This window comes from Herpailurus yagouaroundi, unplaced genomic scaffold (assembly GCF_014898765.1).
Source record: "Herpailurus yagouaroundi ecotype Mexico unplaced genomic scaffold, PumYag 77, whole genome shotgun sequence".
Classification (NCBI taxonomy): Eukaryota; Metazoa; Chordata; class Mammalia; order Carnivora; family Felidae; genus Herpailurus; species Herpailurus yagouaroundi.
Genome location: NW_024412388.1, coordinates 11933238 through 11954097, shown reverse-complemented (window position 1 = coordinate 11954097; position 20860 = coordinate 11933238). Strand labels below are relative to the sequence as shown.

The following is a 20860-nucleotide window of genomic DNA, read 5'->3' as shown; positions in this document are numbered from 1 at the left end:
TAGCTTCTACATATGAATATGGAGAACTCCCTGAGAACTGGTCCATTTCTGTCATAAAGTGCTTTCATTTAATATCAACCATTGTGAAGAATAGAAGTATACTAAGTAGGTAGTTTGGCAAAATACTTCATTTCTCTATTTCATTGAAGAGAGTCTTCATTAGATAACACATTGATGAGTTAGCCACTTAAAAAAATTACTGCACCTGATATCTCTTTTAGGTTTGGAGTGCTTTACAGAAACAGCTCTCTGAATTTGCTTGTCAAAATAGCTCACAGTTTGCTAAAAGCAGCAGTCGTTATGCCGAATTGTTCTATTTCTAGACTTTGTCACAACATTGACTGTCAGGAACTAAGGAGTTTCCAGATTATGAGCTTCTGTTAATGTGGATAAAATAGTAAGTAGTGTGTACAAGTGGTAAAACACCCATCAAGTAGGAGATAGTTTTTACCTTTGTCCTAAAGGTAGTTGTGGAAAGTAGCAAAGCATATCATTTCAAGAGATAGTAATTTGAAGATCTTTATCCCTCCACCTTCCCCCATTTCATTCTCCGAAATCCTGCCTATTCTTCAAAGTTGAAATGCTTGCCTTTGTGTAATTTCCTGCTCAGACTAGTTGGAAGCCATCTCCTCCTTACCTGAACTGCTAAAGCTTCTTGTTTCATACCACAGGTCTGTCCTGTGTTGCTCTTCTTTATTTAGGTGCCTTTAGTTCTTACCATGTTAATCCCCTTGAGAGGAAAGAGTGGCATCTCTCTCTCTCTCTCTTTTTTTTTTTTAAATTCTCATGGGATGTAAGCACAGTATTTTCTTCTTTTATTTTTTAAGTTTATTTATTTTGTGAGAGAGGGAGAGAGTGCTTGTACAGAGGTGGGGGGTAGAGAGAGGGAGGGAGAGATAGCAGGCTCCATGCTGTCAGCGCTGAGCCGACTGGGGGCTTGAACTCATGAGTCATGAGATAATGACCTGAGCCGAAATCAAGAGTCAGATGCTTATCCGACTGAACCACGAGGCACCCCACACAGTATTTTCATGTATAGCAAATGTCTCATTGATATTTGTTGAACGCATGAAGGTATAAATTTTTATTTTCCCATTTTCTTTTTTTTTTTTTAACTTTTTTTTTTTTTTTTGGTTAGTTTTGAGAGAGCAAGCAGGGGAGGGACAGAGAGAGAGGGAGACAGAATCCCAAGCAGGCTCCATGCTGTCAGTGCAGAGCCCAATGCGGGTCTCACAAATCGTGAGATCATAATGTAAGCCGAAATCAGAAGTTGGACACTTAACCAACTGAGCCACCCAGGCACCCTCCCCATTTTCCCATTTTCTATAACTCTTTCATTTGACTTAGTACAATGATAATGTATGTTATTAATAAGAAGGCCTTGTTATCTTAGATTGAATCATTTTGTGGTGTTCTATAAATCTTCACTTAACAGTATTTTATATTTTCAAGAGTAGAATTTAATACCTTTTAGTTCATGCTAGTACTGCTAAGGTGGGTAACTTCATGAGTTCATATCGATATCCAGAAGCCTCAGAAGCCCTCATGTTGAGGGATGACTGGAGTGCTTTTCCATTCAATTCAGCCACATGATTTTCAGTTAAGTCTCAGTGCTTTATTTTACTGTCAGTAAGAAGTTCCCTTATTGAATTTTTGAAAAGCTTTTTGAAATTGTGAAGAATAATCTCGATTGCATTTTAAATGTTTGTTTGTTTTTGAGAGAGTGAGAGAGAGAGAGAGAGAGCGAGAGATAGAGAGCATGCACACGACGGGGAGAGGCAGAGAAGGAGAGAATCTCAAGCAGGCTCCGGTCTGTCAGTGCTGGATTGAGCCACCCAAGGGCCCCAATCTTGATTGCATTTTAAATCTTCAGGTTCCTTTTAGGTAGGTGAAGTGTATTTTGATTTCCATAAAGACATGTTTACTCCAAAAGGATTGTCAGATGTCTAATGTACAGAAACCAAGGCATAGTTAATCAAATATTGTACTAGGATCTGATAATAACTTTTACATGGATAACGAAGTAGTTTTGTTCCCATCCTGAATTTCTGTGAATTGATTTTAACTCTTTCCAAGTTAATCACTTCCCTCCAAGGAGTTCAGAGTAGTTTGTTGATATCTGCTACCATTATAGAATCTTCATATTGGTAGGGAATTTTCATTACTTACGGGTAAAGAGGGTTTTCCCACGTTGTTCTGTGTGACTTACCCTGGATCACACAGCATTATATAGGCAGACTCTCCATCTCAGAATCTTAACCTTAGTTTATACTTCAGAAGGGCAAGGTATTTGGATCTTTTTTTTTTTTTTTTTTTTGGTAAATAAACTCTACACCCAATGCGGGGCTTGACCCTGCCATCAAGAGTCACATGCTCTACTGCCTGAGCCTGCCAGGTGCCCCAGGGCATTTGGATTTTTGAAAGTGATTTGTATTCAGTTGGATGTGGTCTGGTAGTATACTGTATATAGTATAGTATAGTATAGCATAGTATAGTATAGTATAGTATAGTAGTGATACTACTGGGCCAAATAAATGGTTTCTCTAGTACCACCCATCTTGACCTAGCCAAGGGTCATTGGGTCTGGCTCAGGAGTCCGGCAGCAGACTCACAGGCCAGTATACACCTTAAAAGGCCAAAATTCAAGGGACCAGAGAGAGATGTCCATTCTGACCAATAAAATACCTTGACAGCAGCCCGTAACATGTAAGGGTAGGGTCTGCTACTCCTGGATGTACTGACGATGTATTCGATTATAAAATAACAGGAAGTCAGCACAAGGGTGTTGTGAGTCCTTGTGCGAATTTGATTGTCTAGTGCTAGCGAGACAAGATGGCCAGGCAAATGGTCTCTGCCCTCAAGAAGCTCAGATTCCAGTAAACCGACTTCGTTTGATGTTTGTCCCCAAAACTTGGGGAAACTAAGAAGGCTTCACACAAACGTGAAGGGTATGGAAGATTTTTTTTTAAAGACTTCATGATCTCGGAGTTGGTTTGAGCCCTATGTTGGGTCTAGAGATTACTTAAAAATATATATATATATCTTTAAAAAATAAATAAATAAATAAAGACTCCATGAAAACCGTGGCACCTGGCTGTCTCAGTCTGTAGAGCATGCAAGTCTTGAGTTCAAGTCCCACACTGGGTGTAGAGATTACTTTGAAAATAAAATCCTAAAAAATAATAAATACTTCATGAAAACCACATTCGGTGAGTTAACAACAATTGCATGTGAAATGTTTTATAGGGCTTCTTTTGGCATGAAAAAAACTGTTTCAAAATGCCTCCATATCCTGTGGGAATGTGAGTGATGATTTCATTACCTAATCATGGAAGTGAAAATGAGGGACCGTGCAAATTGGTGCTGGAAGTGTAATTACAAGGAATTACATCTGAGCCCATCCCTGTGTGTTCTCACTGGCATTTGTGCTCAAGGCCAAGTTCGCAAACATGCCCCCAGGAGCATCGGGTTTGGTGCTTTTGTGGACAGTAAAATGGTTGAATGGTGAGAGTTACTTAAAACTGGGCATTACAAAAGTTTGCATCCCTTTATGTAGGCTTACTAAAGGGAGTAAGAAGTTGTTTTATTGAGCCAAACAAATTTATTTTGCTTGGGGGAAAAATAGTATTATACAAATAACCTTTTTCAGTCTTCATTGATTCAGTTTGTTCTGAAGCAGACCCTAATCTCACAGTCTGTCGAGTTGTTGAGTAAAGAACAACTATATTTGAGATCCTATGTTTAATTCAAATGTGAAAGATGCAGCCAAACTTAAGGAATCTGTTTCTTTGGACTCTTTTCCTTGGTGAATTCCAGAGCCGAGTGGGAGTTAAAAATATGAGAAAGTCAATAAATTAGGGAAGATAGCCAGTGAGAGGTGAGAAATGATAACTTGTAGAGGGGAGAAAAAGAGGGAATACGGGAAGTAATTTTTTTCCAGTAGTAAAAGGTACCTTTTTTATCCCCCAGAAAAAATTTTTAATTTTTGTTTTATATTGTACCCCAAACTGTACTCTTTCGGGTAGGTGTTGGACCTGGAAATGGAAAGACCTCCTCTAGCAAGTTAAGCATGTGGAAGAACCGCTCACCCAAAGTGGGGAGCAACTATCTAGGATCCTTTATGTGCTATGGTTACAGTAAACCTACAGTAAACACTTCTTCCCTGCTGCAGGGGAGTGGAAGACATTGCCACCACCTTCCTCTGCTGCTGCCCCAACGGGGGAGGGGGGGGATTTCGGCTGCCCCACTATGTGTATAGCTCGCCACCAGTCCTTCACCATCAGCAGGACTCCAGCAGCCACTCTGCCAGGATGCATTGTCTTATCATGAGCTAATTTGATAGATGAGTTTCTTGGAAGCAGTTTCATGACTTGATTCATGTTTTCATTTTCCTTAATGTGATCATCCTTCCAGTTCTTAAGATGTACGCGATTTCCTGTATGATTTATAGGAGTGGCAAGGTGAGGTGGGAAGCTTCCCTTCTTTGCTTTCCTTGTCCCCCTCACCTTTGGGAACATTTCAGATCTTTGTTCGTTTTGTTTTGTTTTGTTTTGTTTTGTTTTTTAAAGATTTTATTGGGGGTGCGTGCCTGGGCAGCTCAGTTAGTTGAGTGTACGTCTGTTGATCTTAGCTCAGGTCATAGTCCTGGGTCATGAGATCGAGCCCCACAACAGGCTCCACGCCTGCTTAAGATTCTCTCTCTCTCTCTCTCTCTCTCTCTCTCCCCCTCCCCCCCCGCCCCCTCCCCTGCCCTATCTCTCTTTTTAAAAAATTATAATAAAAAAGTTTTTTATTTTTTTAAGTAATCTCTGTAACCAACGTGGGGCTCGAACTCACAACCCTGAGATCAAGTGTAGCATGCCCTGCTGACTGAGCCAGCCAGGTGCCCCTGGAACATTTCAAATCTTTCTCAAAACCCCAAGTGTATTTCAGAATCACTCTTCTCTTCCCATTATTTTTTGTTCTTTACATCAGTGCTAGAGGCAATGCTGGAAATTTGTAAGGTGAATGGCATAGTGAATGGTCTGGGTAGGTATGTGTGGTCAAGGGGAATAGGTGTATTAGAAAATAAGAAAACAAACTCAGATGTCCTTTCAAGAAAAGACTTCCTGCCCATCTGTAAGGAGTGTAACTGAAGAAAGCGGTTAGTCTCTTCAGGGTCAGCCTCAGCTTTGGAGCAGCCCCCCAGCCAGTGGCTGAGCAGAGCAATGACAGATATGCTGCATTCTGGAGCCTTCTAAATGGCCGCCTTGTTCCAAGTGTTGTCAAATCTGCATCACACTCTGCTCCCCCCACCCAGTCCTGCTTCCTTCTTTTTTCTACTCACAAAACTTCTCCCCATGAAACATTTTTTCATTCCGAATTTTGTTTTTTTAGCATTTGCTTCCTGGATAATATAACCTGTGACACACTTCTTACATAAATCACCCTACTCCCTTCATTTTACTGTTTTTTACCCCAGGCTGTGCATGAAACATCATGGGAATGGTGTGAGTGAGTTGCCTGCCTCTGCATGTATATTTCAACATGTTGTGCTCTTTCTAGAAAATTTAGGGAATAGAGAAATTAAAACTCAATCATAATGATTTTTTTAAATACCTTCACAAGAGGTAACTTGATAATGGCTTATTTTGATAAACTTTAGAGAAGTGCATTAAACATTAAGTGCTCATCTTGGTGAACATATCCGTATAACATTACCCAATCAGGAAACAACTTCACCAGCACCCCTGCGGCACTCACTTTGAAGAGCATGAATTAATTTTACCTGGTTTTGAATCTGATATAAGCGTGGCCATGTAGTATTCACTCTTCTGTCTTTGGTTCAGTGTTGTGTTTGAGAGTTACCTGTGTGGGTGTCTTGCAGAAGTTCCATTGTGTGAATGGACCACAATTTATCTGTAACATTGTTGATGGGCATATATATTATTTCTGGTTTCTTACTCCCTAGATCTGTTTTGATGTTTTCTAATACAAATGTTGCCTAGTATTTGGTATTTTAGCTGGGTAAGCCTATTCTTGGAACGTTTATTATCCTTGTAAGTGAATTGTCTTATGTAAGAAGACTTTGTAAGAAAAACTTTTCTTAATCCACATCCTCAGAATGTTCTTACTACTCTTTATAGGACCCTCAGTTAGTTTTTCCTTTGAAGTCTGAGGTCTTGAATCATGTTACTGGCCAAGGGAGTTTAGTTGCTGTTCCTTTTGCTGTCTGCCAGTCAGATGCTTGCCTTAGAGGAGCTGTTACAGAACAACTTTCGTGTTTTATGGTTATGCCAGAACTCGGCTGTCATTCTGATTTACAGTGGAGAGAAAAAATATAATCAGAAGCTTTTAGGGGTGCCTGGGTGGCTCAGTTGGTTGAGTGTCTTACTCTTGGTTTCAGCTTAAGTCATGATCCTGGGATCGAGTCCCGCATTGGCTCCACACTGACAGTGTGCAGACTACTTGGGATTCTTTCTCCCGCTCTCTCTGCCCATCCTGCATGCATTCTCTCTGTCTCTCAAATAAGTAAGCCTCAAAAAAAAATAATAATAATAATAATAATAAAGAAGCCTTTAGGGATTTGTTAGATATTTGGGATGGGCTTGGTATTTGAGCTCTACCTGTCAAATTAAGGTGGCTCTCAACTAGTGTGGGAAAGTGCTGGAGAACAGATTTCACACCGAGGGTCTAGAAAATATCGTGTGCAGCTTGGATGCATGTGCCTGAGTTATTTCAGAGCTTCTGACAGTGTATACTGATGTTTGTTCATTTCCCACTATAGCTGTTGAGTGGAATGTCATGGCCAGCTCCTCGGACAGTGAAGATGACAGTTTCATGGCCGTGGACCAGGAAGAAACTGTGCTGGAAGGGACAATGGAGCAAGATGAGGAGCCCCACCCAGTACTGGAGGTTGAAGAGACTAGACATAATAGGCCCATGTCTGAGCTGCCAGAAGAGGTTTTGGAGTATATCCTGTCCTTTCTTTCACCATACCAGGAACACAAAACTGCAGCCCTTGTCTGCAAACAGTGGTATCGACTTATCAAAGGTACTGTGCAACGTGGAAGGCTTATTTATCTATTTAAATTTGTTTTAATGGTTTATTTTTAAGGTCCCAGTTTCGTTTTCTCCTTTCTCCCTTAAATTTATTGTGGTTCTCAAATTTAGTGTTAGACAATTAACTGTACATTTTCCTTTTCTCTTAATTCTGGTTAGTTTTATGAACAGCTTGGGTTTCGTAGTATTTGATCCAACTTGCCGTTTTAAAATGTGGATTCTTTTTTTGCATATTCTTAGAGTTGGTCTGGTAAATTGTGTTGTTCTTGAACAGACGAAGCAGGGACGGATGTGGGATAACAGTACAGCTAATGTTAATATACCTCTTACCATTGTCAGCCACTGTTGTGACTGCTTTACTATCCTCACAGAAAACTCTGAACAGGTGAAGAAACAAGAGTGTGAGAGGCACAGTTAAGTAACTTACCCAAGGTCACACGGGTATCACGGGGGATGGAAGATCCACATTCAGGCAGTCTGGCTTTAGTGTCCGTGTTCGTTAAGAGGATATCATTTTGTTTATTAAAGTAGCTAATTGTGGCAAATATGGGATTGTGCAAGTATTTACTGCTTTATTTTATCTCTAAGTGATAAAGGCTCTATGCATATCTTTTACTTTTTAAAATGTTTTTTTTAATGTTTATTTTCGAGAGAAAGAGACAGAATGTGAGTGAGAAAGGGGCAGAGGGAGACACAGCATCTGAAGTAGGCTCCAGGGTCTGAGTTGTCAGCACAGAGCCTGACAAGGGGCTCGAACTCATGGGCCGCAAGATCATGACCTGAGCCGAAGTCGGACACTTAGCCAACTGAGCCACTCAGGCGTCCCTCTTGTACTTTTAAAAATGAGTTTCTCCTCTTTTTCTCCCCATTTTTCTCTCTCTCTCTTTTTTAACATTTATTTATTTTTGAGAGAGAGAGAGAGAAAGAGAGAATCTGAAGCAGGCTCTGTGCTGACAGCAGAGATGCAGGGCTCAAACTCACGAACCATGAGATTATGACCTGAACTGAAGGTAGATGCTTAACCAACTGAGCCACCCAGGCACCCCTGCTTTTGTTTTTTTTTCAATGTTTATTTATTTTGAGAGGGAGAGAGAGAGAGAACACACGAGTGAGCATGAATTGGGGAGGGTCAGAGGGAGAAAGAGAATCCCAAGCAGGCTCCTCACTGTCAGTCTACAGAGCCCTACTCAGGGCTTGATCCCAAGAACCGTGACCTGAGCCAAAATCAAGAGCCAGCAGCTTAACAGACTGAGCCACCCACACACCCGTCTTCCATTTTCTAATCAAGTTTTCAACTTTAGCTAAATGTTGTACTTACCAGGGGTGGTGTATTTTTAATTTAATAGATAGCAGTTATTTTTTTTACATTTACAGTTTTACATTTACAGTTACATTTTAACTGGAAAGGGCCCATTTTTGAATGAAGACCAAGCCAGTTGAATAAACTTTGATCAAGCAGTTTGTTCCTTCCTAGTGGGAACAGGCAGTCAGAAATATGACAGGAAAAAACCTTTAGATCAGAATCAGTCTTAAAATCATTTCCTTTCATCAGGGTGGTTCTCATGGGGCATGGGGTCATTGTCAATTGCTCAGAACCCAACCTAGAAGGCTGAGGACCAGCTGTGTTGAAACCGTTTGCTGGGTCCTGTGCTCATCTGCTTACAACTGGTAATGCTTGCTTTCTCTTTGCAGATTTAATGGACCCTTCAGTAGAGATTGAATGCTTACCCTGTGAAAATAGATGATTTCACCTCTAAAATAGAGGTGGAAGAATCACAGATGAGGGGCTATGAACTAATCAAAGTTACGAGTTTATTCTTGGTTTTATATGGCATTCTTACTGTTTTGATATGTATGTATGTGTGTGTATATATATATATATAACATATGCACATAGATATGTGCATATGGTATGTATATATACATATGTATGTATATGCACATACATATATGTATACATACATACATACATACATACATATACATACATTTGTACACACACACACACTTTTTTATTTTAAAGAGGGAGGAACCCTAACCTAGCACTCACAGTCTTAGATCTTCTGGGAGAAGGAAGTCACTGCCAGGATAGCTTCTTCTTTCCCCCTCTCTATCATTATGTATCTGTCCCTTATTCATTACTGCCTTACCTCAATTCAACATTTTCAAATCTGTTACTTTCTTCATCATAGTTGGCACTGTAGTCACACATTAAAGATGACTGTCTTTTAATATTCCAGTTCTTAACTGTGAGTTCAGCCAAAGGATAGTAATCATCATTGGAAAACATTTTTAAATACTGTGATCCTGCTTAAGGATCCACTAAGGTGACATGAATTAAAAATGATACATTCTTTCAAAGTGTAACATAAATTATTGTACTCTTCATTCAAAATGTTGCTCTTTGAAATAAGGTAGTCATTTCATGTGTTAAAAACATAGATTGTTCCAGAAACATGAAGCTCTCACCTTTTAAAAAACAAAGACTTTTATTTTTCTTTCTTTCTTAAGAGAGCTCAAGCTAGGAAGGGGCAGAGAGAGGGAGACAAAGGCTCCAAAGATCCTAGCAGGCTCCATGCTGACAGCAGAGAGCCCAAAGCAGGGCTTGAAATCATGAGCCGTGAGATCATGGCCTGAGCCCAAGTCAGACGTTCGCCTGACTGAGCCACCCAGGCGCCCCCATAGACTTTATTTTTTAGAGTGGTTTTAGATTCACAGCAAAATTGAGCAGAAAGGTCAGACATTTCCTGTTTTCCCACATCCACAACCTCCCCTACTATCAACATACCCCGGTGCATTTGTTGCAGTTGACAGACCTGCATGGACACATCATCATCACCCGAAATCCAGAGTTTACATTGGGGTGCACATTCTGTGGGTTTGAACAAATGTGTAATGATATGTATCCACCATTATAGTACAAGCGCTCACTTTTTAAAACAGCTTTCCTTAGTTGTAAATTCATCATTTCATAATTCAGTGTAAGCTAATTATTGTCTCTTCATTTATTAAGATGGAATATGCTTCTTGGTTCCCATGGTCTAACCATAGGCATTTATGAACACCTGTTTTTTATATTCCAGACGCTGTTTTACCGTGCTCTTTCTCCCAAAGCTAAATTACCCCCAGTCCCTTTGCTTTGTTTAAACAATTCCAATTATTTAAATTAATTTAATTTTAATTTTATTTTTTAAGCTTATTTATTTATTTTGAGAGAGTCAGAGAAAAAGTGTGAGTGGGGGACGGGGGGAGAGAATCCCAAGCAGGCTTTGTGTTGTCAGCATGGAGCCTGACTGGGGCTCTGTCTCACAAACCACAATATCATGACCTGAGCCAAAAGCAAGAGTTGGATGCTTAACTGACTAAGCCACCTAGGCACCCGAGTTATTTACTTATTTTTAAAGTAAACTTTATGCCTATCGTGGGGCTCAAACTTATGTCTCTGAGATCAAGGGTCGCATGCTCTGCTGACTGAGCCGGCCAGGTGCCTCTACCAGTTATTTTAATGTGTTGCTTTAAGATATGACATAAAGGGGAGCAGAGTTATAGTGTGAGCTGATTTTGTAACCTTGACCGTTGTAACACTTAGCCACCCTGAGCCTTTGTAAAGTGAAAGGATTGGATCTTCTACTTTTGAAATTCTGTTTCTTACTTTGAATGAAAAATAAGAAACTTGGGTTTTATAGAAGTTATGTGACAGCTAATAGATGCAGTTTTAATAATTTGGTTGAAAAGTGAAGTATCCAGGCTGAAGCATTTGTTATTTTTGTCTTTAGGTGTAGCCCACCAGTGTTATCATGGTTTCATAAAGGCTGTCCAGGAAGGAAACATTCAATGGGAGAGTCGGACCTACCCTTATCCTGGAACCCCGATCACTCAACGGTTCTCACACAGTAAGTATTTACTGTGAGAGTAGATGCCATCCTGCCCGTGGTCATATTTCCAAAAATTCCTCTGGAGGCATGTATTTTGTTTGACTTTTTAATGAAGAGAATGTAAAATGAGGACTTATATTAACTTTAGAATCAGGGAAGAGTGTGAGCCTAAGTACAGCATAGGCACCTTGGTATAATTTTATATTTGAATTTTTCTAGTATCTCTACCCCAAAGAGGTCAAGGTGTTATCGTAGACTTGAACATTGATATCAAGTAAGAGGATATCAAAGAAGTACAGAAAGGTGTTTCCAAGATCCTGCTTAGGGAGTAGCCAGAGTTTAACACTAAGAGTTAAAATAATTCTTTATTTTAACATAGTATATGTTTAGCCAACACTGAATTTGGCTGGGATCACACAAAGATTTTGAAAATGAAGGGTATTAATTTTAAAATGTCAATTTAAATAGTAAAATTATAAATGCTCTGGTAGATAGGACACAATTTAGAGTTTTTATTTTTATTTAAATTTTTTTAATGTTTGTTTATTTTTGAGAGAGAGAGAGAGAGAGAGGGAGAGAGAGAGCGAGCACATGAGCAGGGGAGGGGCAGAGAGAGAGGGAGACAGAATCTGAAACAGGCTCCAGGCTCCGAGCTGTCAGCACAGAGCCTGAGGTGGGCTTGAACTCACGAACCGTGAGATCATGACCTGAGCCGAAGTCAGATGCTTAACCGACTGAGCCACCCAGGTGCCCCTAATTTAGAGTTTTTAGATTATTCTAGAATTAACTCTCCATTTGAATTTGATTTTTGTAGACACCATTTTATTCTATTAGTGATTCATACCTTCATCAAAATGAGATTAAGATGTGGTATATCTTAGGCCAGTACAGGTATATTAATAATGGTTCTCCATAAAGAAAGCTCGTGGCAGTGGGGTGGGGGTGAGGGAGCTCTAAATACTTTCTCATAATTACAGCTTTAATTATATTACTTCCCAGTTCAGAAACCTTCAGTGCCTGTTGCTTACAAGATAAAAGCTAAACTTAGTCTTATATTCAGAGCCCTCTTTAATTTGACCTGTGTTCAGATTTACCACATCATCTCCCAGCTTTGCCCAAGAGCTCTCCTCTTTCAAGCTGTCACATTGCCATGCTGGATTCTTCCTCCCTGGAGTGTTTGTATCCACTTAGCTAAAGCCTGCCTTTCCTTGAAGACTCCATTGAAGTTCTGGCTCCATCGTGAAACCTCTCAACTCTTTAGCTCATAGAAAATATTTTCCTGTTCTGAGCCTTTGTTGTTGTCTTCTGATACTCTTTTTTTTTTTAATTTTTAATGTTTATTTTTGAGAGAGACAGAGCACGAGTGGGGGAGGGGCAAAGAGAGGGAGACACAGAATCCAAAGCAGGCTCCAGGGTCTGAGCTGTCAGCACAGAGCCTGACATGGGGCTCGAACTCATGAACGGTGAGATCATGACCCGAGCCGAAGTCGGACGCTTAACCGACTGAGCCACCCAGGTGCCCCAACTTTTTGATACTCTTGAATATTACTACTAATTTTGAACTCTTTTGTGTTATTCAGGTTTTAATTTTAATTCCAGTATAGTTAATGTACAGTGTTATATTACTTTCAGGTGTCCAGTGTAGTGATTCAGTACTTCTGTACAATACTCAGTGCTTATCATGATAACTGTGGGTATTTGGAACTCTTGAGGGAAGGAGAGTGTATTGGTTATTCATGTTGTTTAAAAAACTTAGCAGCTTAAAACATTTATTATCCCACAGAGTTCCCAAGGGTCAGGAATCTGGGAGTGGTTAGCTAGGAGGTTCTGGCTCAGTGTCTCTGATGAGGTTGTAGCCAGTCTGTCAGGGCTGTAGTCACCTGAAGGCTTGACTGGGGCCCAGGCAGTCTGCTTCCAGGTTCACACAAGTAACTGTTCACAGGAGGCTTCTGTTCCTTAGGACTTGGACCTCTGGAGGCACTTGGGTGGTTCAGTTGGTTAGGCATCCAACGTTGGCTCTAGTCACGATCTTGCAGTTCATGGGTTTGAGCCCTGCGTCGGGCTCTGTGCTCACAGCTCAGAGCCTGGAGCCTGATTCAGATTCTGTGTCTCCCTCTCTCTCTGTCCCAACCCCGTTCATGCTTGCGCTCTCTCTCTCTCTCTCTCTCTCTCTCTCTCTCTCTCTCTCTCATAAATAAACATAAAAAAAAAGGACTTGGGCCTCTTTGTGGAGCTGCTCATGACTTGGTAGCTGGCTACCCACAGAATGAAAGAATGAATGATTGGGGGGAGAGAGAGAGAGAGAGAGAGAGAGAGAGAGAGAGAGGGAGGGAGGGAGAGAGAGACACCAAGATAGAAGCTGTAGTGTCTTTTACAACCTAATCTCTGAAATGAACCTCTTTCCTGATCTGTTCTATTGGTCACACAGATATTGACCAGCAGGGTAAATACCAGGCCGTGAGGACCTTTGGAGGCCATCTTGGAGGCTGGCTGTCCCAAACCCTGTGTTGTATTCTCATTTCCAGAGGAGAATTCAGTACATAATTATAATTTATCATTGTCTTGGAACTGGATCTGAATAGATCAAAGGAGCAGGCCAGATTGTTCCCGTGTTCTCCGTTCTCTCCAGGAGCTGTTTTACTTTTGCTGTCGTAACCCCCCTAGGGCAGTGGGTCTCAAAGTGTGATTCCTAGGCCTCTGGGGAAGAGGGCAATCTGTGAGACCCTTTTGGGGGTCTGTGAAGTCAGAACTGGTTTTCTTTGTTTTAATGCCCCTGCCTTGAGTTTTGCACAGGGTGTAACAGTTTTACTCTGCATTGCTTTTGTACCATTAGTGCAAACGTCAACAGAGTGGAAAAGGCCATTAACAGCAACTACTGAAAAACAAAAAACGTAAACAGGGCACCTGAATGGCTCAGCCCATTGAGCGTCTCTTGATTTCAGCTCAAGTTGTGATCTCATAGTTCATGAGATAGAGCCCCAAATTGGGCTCTGCGGTGACAGCATGGAGCCTGCTTGGGTTTCTCTGTCTCTCTCTGTGCCTCCCCTGTTTACACTGACTTGTTCTCTCTTTCAAAAAAAATTTTTTTTTAATGTTTATTTATTTTTGACAGAGAGAGACAGAGCATGACTGGGGGAGGGGCAGAGAGAGAGGGAGACACAGAATCCGAAGCAGCTCCAGGCTGTGAGCTGTCAGCACAGAGCCCGAAGCGAGGCTGAGACTGGAACCGTGAGATCATGACCTGAGCCGAAGTTGGACGCTCAACCAACTGAGCCACCCAGGTGCCCCACTTGCTCTCTCTTTCAAATTAAATAAATAAACATTAAAAACAGAAACAGGGGCCACTGTCGGTTAAGCATCTGACTTTGGCTCTGATCATGATCTCGTGGTTCGTGGGTCCAAGCTCCACATCCAGCTCTGTGCTGCCAGTTCAGAGCCTGGATCCTGCTTCAGATTCTGGGTCTCCCTCTCTCTCTCCCTGCCCCTTACCCCCCCCCCCCATCTCTCAAAAGATGAATAAATGTTAAAAAGCAAGCAAACAAACAAAAAACAAAGCCCAGGCTACTGTTACTACTACCGGTACTTCCTTCTCTTCCTCTCTCCCTTCCTTCCTCCTCCTCCTCCTCCTCCTCCCCCCCCTTTCTCTTCCTCTCCTTCTTACTACAAAAATAGTTTTTGAAAGGGACTTGAATGTTTTCAGGAATCCACACTTCAATTCTTAATTCATTTAAGACTATAAATGAATCCTTGTGAAGCATATGTAATGAGGGGCACCTGGGTGGCTTAGTCACTTTAGCTCAAGTCATGATCTCATGGGTTTGTGAGTTTGAGCCCCTAGATCTAGCTCTGTGCTGACAACCCAGAGCCTGGAGCCTGCTTCAGATTGTGTCTCCTCTCTCTGCCCCTCCCCCACTCATTCTCTGTCTCTGTCTCTCTGTCTCTGTCTCTCTCTCCCTCCCTCTCAAAAATAAATAAACATTAACAAAAAATTTTTTTAAAGGATATGTAATGAAATTACAGGAGAATCCATGTTAGATCCAGTATTTGTTGTTGAGGGAGGGTTAACTTCAGTTACTGACAGATAATTGGAATGAGAGGCAGAGACAGAGTTTCTAAAGACCGTTTTAAGATTTTTTTTGTGGGGCGCCTCGGTGGCGCAGTCGGTTAAGCGTCCGACTTCGGCCAGGTCACGATCTCGCGGTCCGTGAGTTCGAGCCCCGCGTCAGGCTCTGGGCTGATGGCTCAGAGCCTGGAGCCTGTTTCCGATTCTGTGTCTCCCTCTCTCTCTGCCCCTCCCCCGTTCATGCTCTGTCTCTCTCTGTCCCAAAAATAAATAAACGTTGAAAACAAAAATTTTTTTTTAAGATTTTTTTTGAAACAAGTATTTTTAAGAACCCTAAGTGAGGGAGATGGAGTGAGTCTGGATAAAGTAGAAACCAAGCTGGGAAGTATTCAGGGGTGAGTAATTATCACAGGACAGACAATTTAGCTTTCTAATGAGAGAAGAAAAAAATTTTTCGATTAACTAGCTTTTGAAAGAGTATCATTACAAAATAGTGACAGTTATTTGCAGGGGACATAGAGAAGAAAAATAGAGTGAGTAATCTCACAGAAATTCAGAGGTTGGTGGATTTCAATATTTGTTTTTACCTTAAATTTTTTTCATGTCTTCATTTAAAATCCAAGAAAAGGTGCCATAGATTTTTTTTTTAAGTTTTTTAATGTTTATCTATTTTTGAGAGCGAGACAGCGAGCAAGCAGAGGAAGGGCAAAGAGAGAGGAGACACAGAATCTGAAACAGGCTCCAGGCTCTGAGTCATCAGCACAGAGCCCGACACAGGGCTCAAACCCACAAACTGCAAGATCATGACCTGAGCCAAAGTCGGACGCTCAACCCACTGAGCCACCCAGGCGCCCCAAAGGTGCTATAGATTTTTTAAAAAGGTGTCTGTGTGTCTGTTTCCTCTCTCTCAGCTCATCTCTCACTGTTGGCCTTTCTCTCTGCATGCTGGCAGACTGAAGAGAACTGTTACACAGAAATGGGCATTTTTCAGAATAGGTTGAAAACAAGGAATTCCTTCAATGTCTTTCCTTAGCTCCTTTCTCTTCCTACTGCATGTTTCTCCCCAGAGCTCAATTTTATTTCTTTTTTCTTTTTCTTTCTTTCTCTCTCTCTTTTTTTTTTTTTAGAGACAGAGCGCAAGCGAGAGCAAGCAAGTGGGGAGAGGGGCAGGCAGGGGAAGGAAGAGAGAGAGAGACAGAGAGAGAGAGAGACAGAGAGAGAGAGAGACAGAGAGAGGGAGAGAGAGAATCTCAAGCAGGCTCCAGGCTCAGTATGGAGCCTGACACAGAGCTCAATCCCATGACCCTGGGATCATGACCTGAGCTGAAGTCAAGAGGTGGATGCAACTGACTAAGCCACCCAGATACCCCTCAATTGTATTTCTTATTCCTGATTCACATTGAGCTGGAGATCTGCATTTCCAATTCTTTGCTCATATTGCCACAGAGATACACAGATGCTTCATATCTAGTCAGCTAAAAGTGGAATTCAGTAGTTCCTCCCAAGTTTTCCCCTCTCCATAATTTAGTTAATGGCATTATCATTCTCGCAGTTACACAAGTGTGAATTCTCGGATTTATCCTCAATTCCTCTTCTTCCTTCAGTAACAAAAGTCACATCTTGTTGATTCTGTTCATCTCTGCAATCTCTCTCATATCTTTCCTTATTTTTCCCATTACTCACATTTATGAATGTGAGTAATGATTACATTACTCATTAGAATGATTACATTCTATCTTTCCTAAATCTTTTCTAAATGATTGCATAAATAAGAAGTTCAGGTTCTCCATCTGAACCTGAACGAGACACTGTTGGCAACCATCTCTAAAGCTGGGGACAGTGCCACCTCCTAGGGCATTTGGAAATGTGTAAGGTCATTGTTCATTTGCTTGACTGGGTAGCACTGTATGCATTTAGTAGGCAGGAATGCTCGGTGTCCTGCAGTGAATGGGCTGCTCCTCCACAAAGAGAATGGACCTGCCTAAAATAACAGGAGTCCCTGTTGGGAACCACTGTAAGTGAAGCATCAGACCAGTCTCGTCACTCCTCTGCTAAAAAACCTCAGTCTTTCCAGGCTGATGGAGGAGTTTCCACTCCCCTTGGCTTTCGAGGCCCCAGCTTACTCTTTCAGCCTGAATCTCTCCCACATCTTCACACAGCCAGGCTCCACCCACACGAGACTCCTTGTTAGATCTTACACTTCCCTACTTGATGGCCTTGCTTGGATGCCCTGATTTCCTTCTCCCTTCCCCTCCAGTTCCCCTTTTCGTCCCTGGACTTGTTTGCCCATTGTTAATGGACTAAAGTGTTCTATCCTCTAAAACCCATCTCAGAGATAAAGCCAAAAGCCACCTCTTCACAAGCTCCTGTCAGATTCCCTGCAATGGAGATTAAGATCTTTTTTTCCTCTGCCTATACACCCCTAAAACACTGCTCTTGCCTTTTCTTTTACTGTTTATTACCATCTGTCTGTCGCCATAATTGTCTGTGTTGGAGAGGCTGCATATGAAAGAAGAATTTTAAACTTGGGAAGTAAGTTCCTTGGCTCTTCTTTTTTTTTTTTTTTGAAGATTTTTTTTTTTTTAATTTTTTTTTTCAACATTTATTTATTTTTGGGACAGAGAGAGACAGAGCATGAACGGGGGAGGGGCAGAGAGAGAGGGAGACACAGAATCGGAAACAGGCTCCAGGCTCTGAGCCATCAGCCCAGAGCCCGACGCGGGGCTCGAACTCATGGAGCGCGAGATCGTGACCTGGCTGAAGTCAGACGCTTAACCGACTGCGCCACTCAGGCGCCCCTGAAGATTTTTTTTAATGTTCATTTTATTTTTGAGAGAGAGAGCAACTGCAAGCAGGGGAGGGGCAGAGGGAGGGAGACACAGAATCCAAAGCAGGCTCCAGGCTCTGAGCTGTCAGCACAGAGCCCAACGAGGGACTCAAACCCACGAACCGTGAGATCATGACCTGAGCTGACGTCAGACGCTCAACCAACTGAGCCACCCAGACGCACCCAAAAATATGTTTTTAACTGCAAAATGATAGAGGGATGAAGAGATCTCTTCCTCAAATGGTTATCTGCTTGGGGTGCCTGGGTGGCGCAGTCGGTTAAGCCTCCGACTTCAGCCAGGTCACGATCTCGCGGTCCGTGAGTTCGAGCCCCGCGTCTGGCTCTGGGCTGATGGCTCAGAGCCTGGAGCCTGTTTCTGATTCTGTGTCTCCCTCTCTCTCTGCCCCTCCACCGTTCATGCTCTGTCTCTCTCTGTCCCAAAAATAAATAAACGTTGAAAAAAAAAATTTTTTTTTTAAAATGGTTGTCTGCTTGAGGACAAGCAGGTTTCAGGTGTTAGAAATCCATGCACCTTTCACAACACTTGGTCCATAGTTGAAATCATTGAATTCTGTGAAATTAAGTGTAACAAAGATGTAGCAGTACAGCTTCCTTCCTGTTTAAAAGTGTGGGACAAAGAGGGGAAGGAAAATGAAGCCAGTTTTCCTAACTCTTTGGTGAGTGTGCGCGTGACCGATCATGCAAACCTTGACTAACAGAGAATGTCCTTTTCAGATTAATATAGGGATCTGTTGAGTCTCCAGCATCGTGCTTTTTGTATTTCAGTGAAGGCTGCAAATAGGGTCAGGTCATGTCACACCCATGCTAGCTGTGCTCCTGTAGTAGCTAAGCAGGCCCAAACGGGATAACCAGCCTTGCTTGTTCCATAGTTATGTAATTACAGGCCTTATCAAATATGTCCTGGCTTGTAGACGTGAGACACATGACAGCATAGTCTCTCTGAGCATGGGATACATGCCTCAGGACCTTTCCCTGGAAACAAGTGTGAAACAAAAGAGAATTTAACATCTGAATGCAAAAGTTAGAGTTAAGTAAACATTTCTCAAGTGACTCTCTGAAACAACTGGAAGACCTTGCACTAGAGAGGAGTATACTACAGTACAGAAGTGTTTAGGATGCCAAAGAACTACTGGTTTGCTGTGTGTTGATATGAATATTTGACTTATCTTTGAGTAGGGATTATCGGATATTAACTGGAAATGTATGTTTTGCAATAGTTGTTCATGGAGCAGTCAAGCCATTTCAGAAAATTTGAAGAAATGTAGCAATTAGAATAAGCATTCTTTTTATTTTTTAAGTTTATTTATTTATTTTGAGAGAGACCGCACAAGTGGGTGGGGGGGACAGAGCGAGACTGGGAGACAGAGAATCCCAAGCGGGCTCCGCACTGCCAGCGCAGAGCCCAGTGTGGGGCTTGAACCCACAAAACCGTGAGATCGTGACCTGAGCCAAAACCAAGAGTCGGAGGCTTAACCGACTGAGCCACCCAGGAGCCCCTAGAATAAACATTCTTAATGTTACTTAGAGTATTCATACTGTACTATGAACTGTAACTTTCGTATTGCACATTCCACTGGTCTAGATGTTTTGAAAAGAAAACTATGTGGGTGGAGAACGTTGGTAAAAGGGAAGTGACTACTTGAGCACTGGTATTTGCTTAAATTCTTAATTTTTTCTAAAAGGCCCATTGAACTTGTTGAGTCTCCCCACACCCACCCAGACCAACATGTAGATGTCTTAAATAAAAATAGACAATAAACAAAAGCTTAGTAGGATGCTTAAAATATTTGAGGGTATTATTGATGGCTGTTTTCTTATTCCATTATATTGGAGTTTTAAACATAGCTGCCCAAACTGACTCTCTTCCTCTCTAAGCTTCATTGCTGATTAACTGATAGACATTGAGAATACAGTGTGTGAAACTTGTCATTTTAGTCCTGCTAGCTTTGCACAGTTTGGCCTATGCCTTCCTCTTCCAGAAACCTTTGTTTGTTCCAAGAGAAGCAGGAGAATGCCGATTGCCTTATTTTAGTATAGGATTAAAATACATGTGGCAAGGACCTCATGGGGCCCGGCTGTTGGCTGGGTTTTCAATCCAAATAGAGAAGAAGAATGTTTGCTACCTCTTTAAAAAATAAAGGCACTGTGCTCTTTTGCTGTATGAAGGAAGCAGCTGCCAAGAGTTGATGTTTGAAGAACGGGGAGACATAAATGAGCCCTTGACTCTTAGTTATGAAATCACAGATTTGTCTTATTAAAGATTGTTATAATGGACACACATTAAGGTTTCAGAGGCCATAGGACATTGCTAACTTATTTTCCGTAAGTGTGGGTTATCAAGAAGAAAAGAATGTTCTTTTATGCCTGGTACCAGTTGGTTCCGTTCAAAATTTCAGTCAATTTGTTGGAGTAGCTAATTCAAGAAAGATATGAGAAGACCAAGATATCTGAAGCTCAGCTCCTTTAGTGGAGATTGAAATGTGACTCTAGCAATTATCCTTCTTGTTTGTCTAATATCAGCTAAACTTGATCCTTCATTATTTACAGTTCTTTTTAAAAAATGTTTATTCATTTATTTTTGAGAGAGAGACTGTGCACACACATGTGTGCAAGCAGGGGAGGGTCAGAGAGAGAAGGAGAGAGAGAGAATCCCAAGCAGGTTCCCTGCTGTCACTGAAGAGCCTGACTCAGGGCGCAAATTCACAACCGTGAGATCACGACCTGAGCCAAAATCAAGAGTCGGATGCTTAACTGACTGAGCCACCTAGGTGCCCCTTGTTATTTGCAGTTCTTAACCAATCTGAAATATGAGCATTGGAGTTTCATAGGATTTTATTTCTTAATAGATTTTCTTGTTAGGATGTGGATTTTTTTTTGAGGGGGGGAGGGGCAGAGGGAGAGGAAGAGAGAGAGAGAGGGAGGGAGGGAGGGAGAGAGAGAATCCCAAGCAGGCTCCACACCCAGCCGGGAGCCTGACACAGGGCTCCTCTCATGAACCGAACTGGGAGATCATAACCTGTCCCAAAATCAAGA

At 41.7% G+C, this 20860-nt stretch overlaps 1 protein-coding gene across 1 annotated transcript in view; it reads left to right on the top strand.

Annotated features, from left to right (window-relative positions):
* FBXO42 (F-box protein 42) overlaps nucleotides 1–20860 on the top strand; it is a 94454-nt gene that overhangs the window by 40276 nt on the left and 33318 nt on the right. Inside the window, exons 2-3 of the mRNA XM_040462386.1 lie at nucleotides 6767–7033; nucleotides 10818–10934. Coding sequence (XP_040318320.1) covers nucleotides 6784–7033; nucleotides 10818–10934 — 367 coding nt within the window. The 5' untranslated portion in view covers nucleotides 6767–6783. The remainder of the gene's footprint in view (nucleotides 1–6766; nucleotides 7034–10817; nucleotides 10935–20860) is intronic.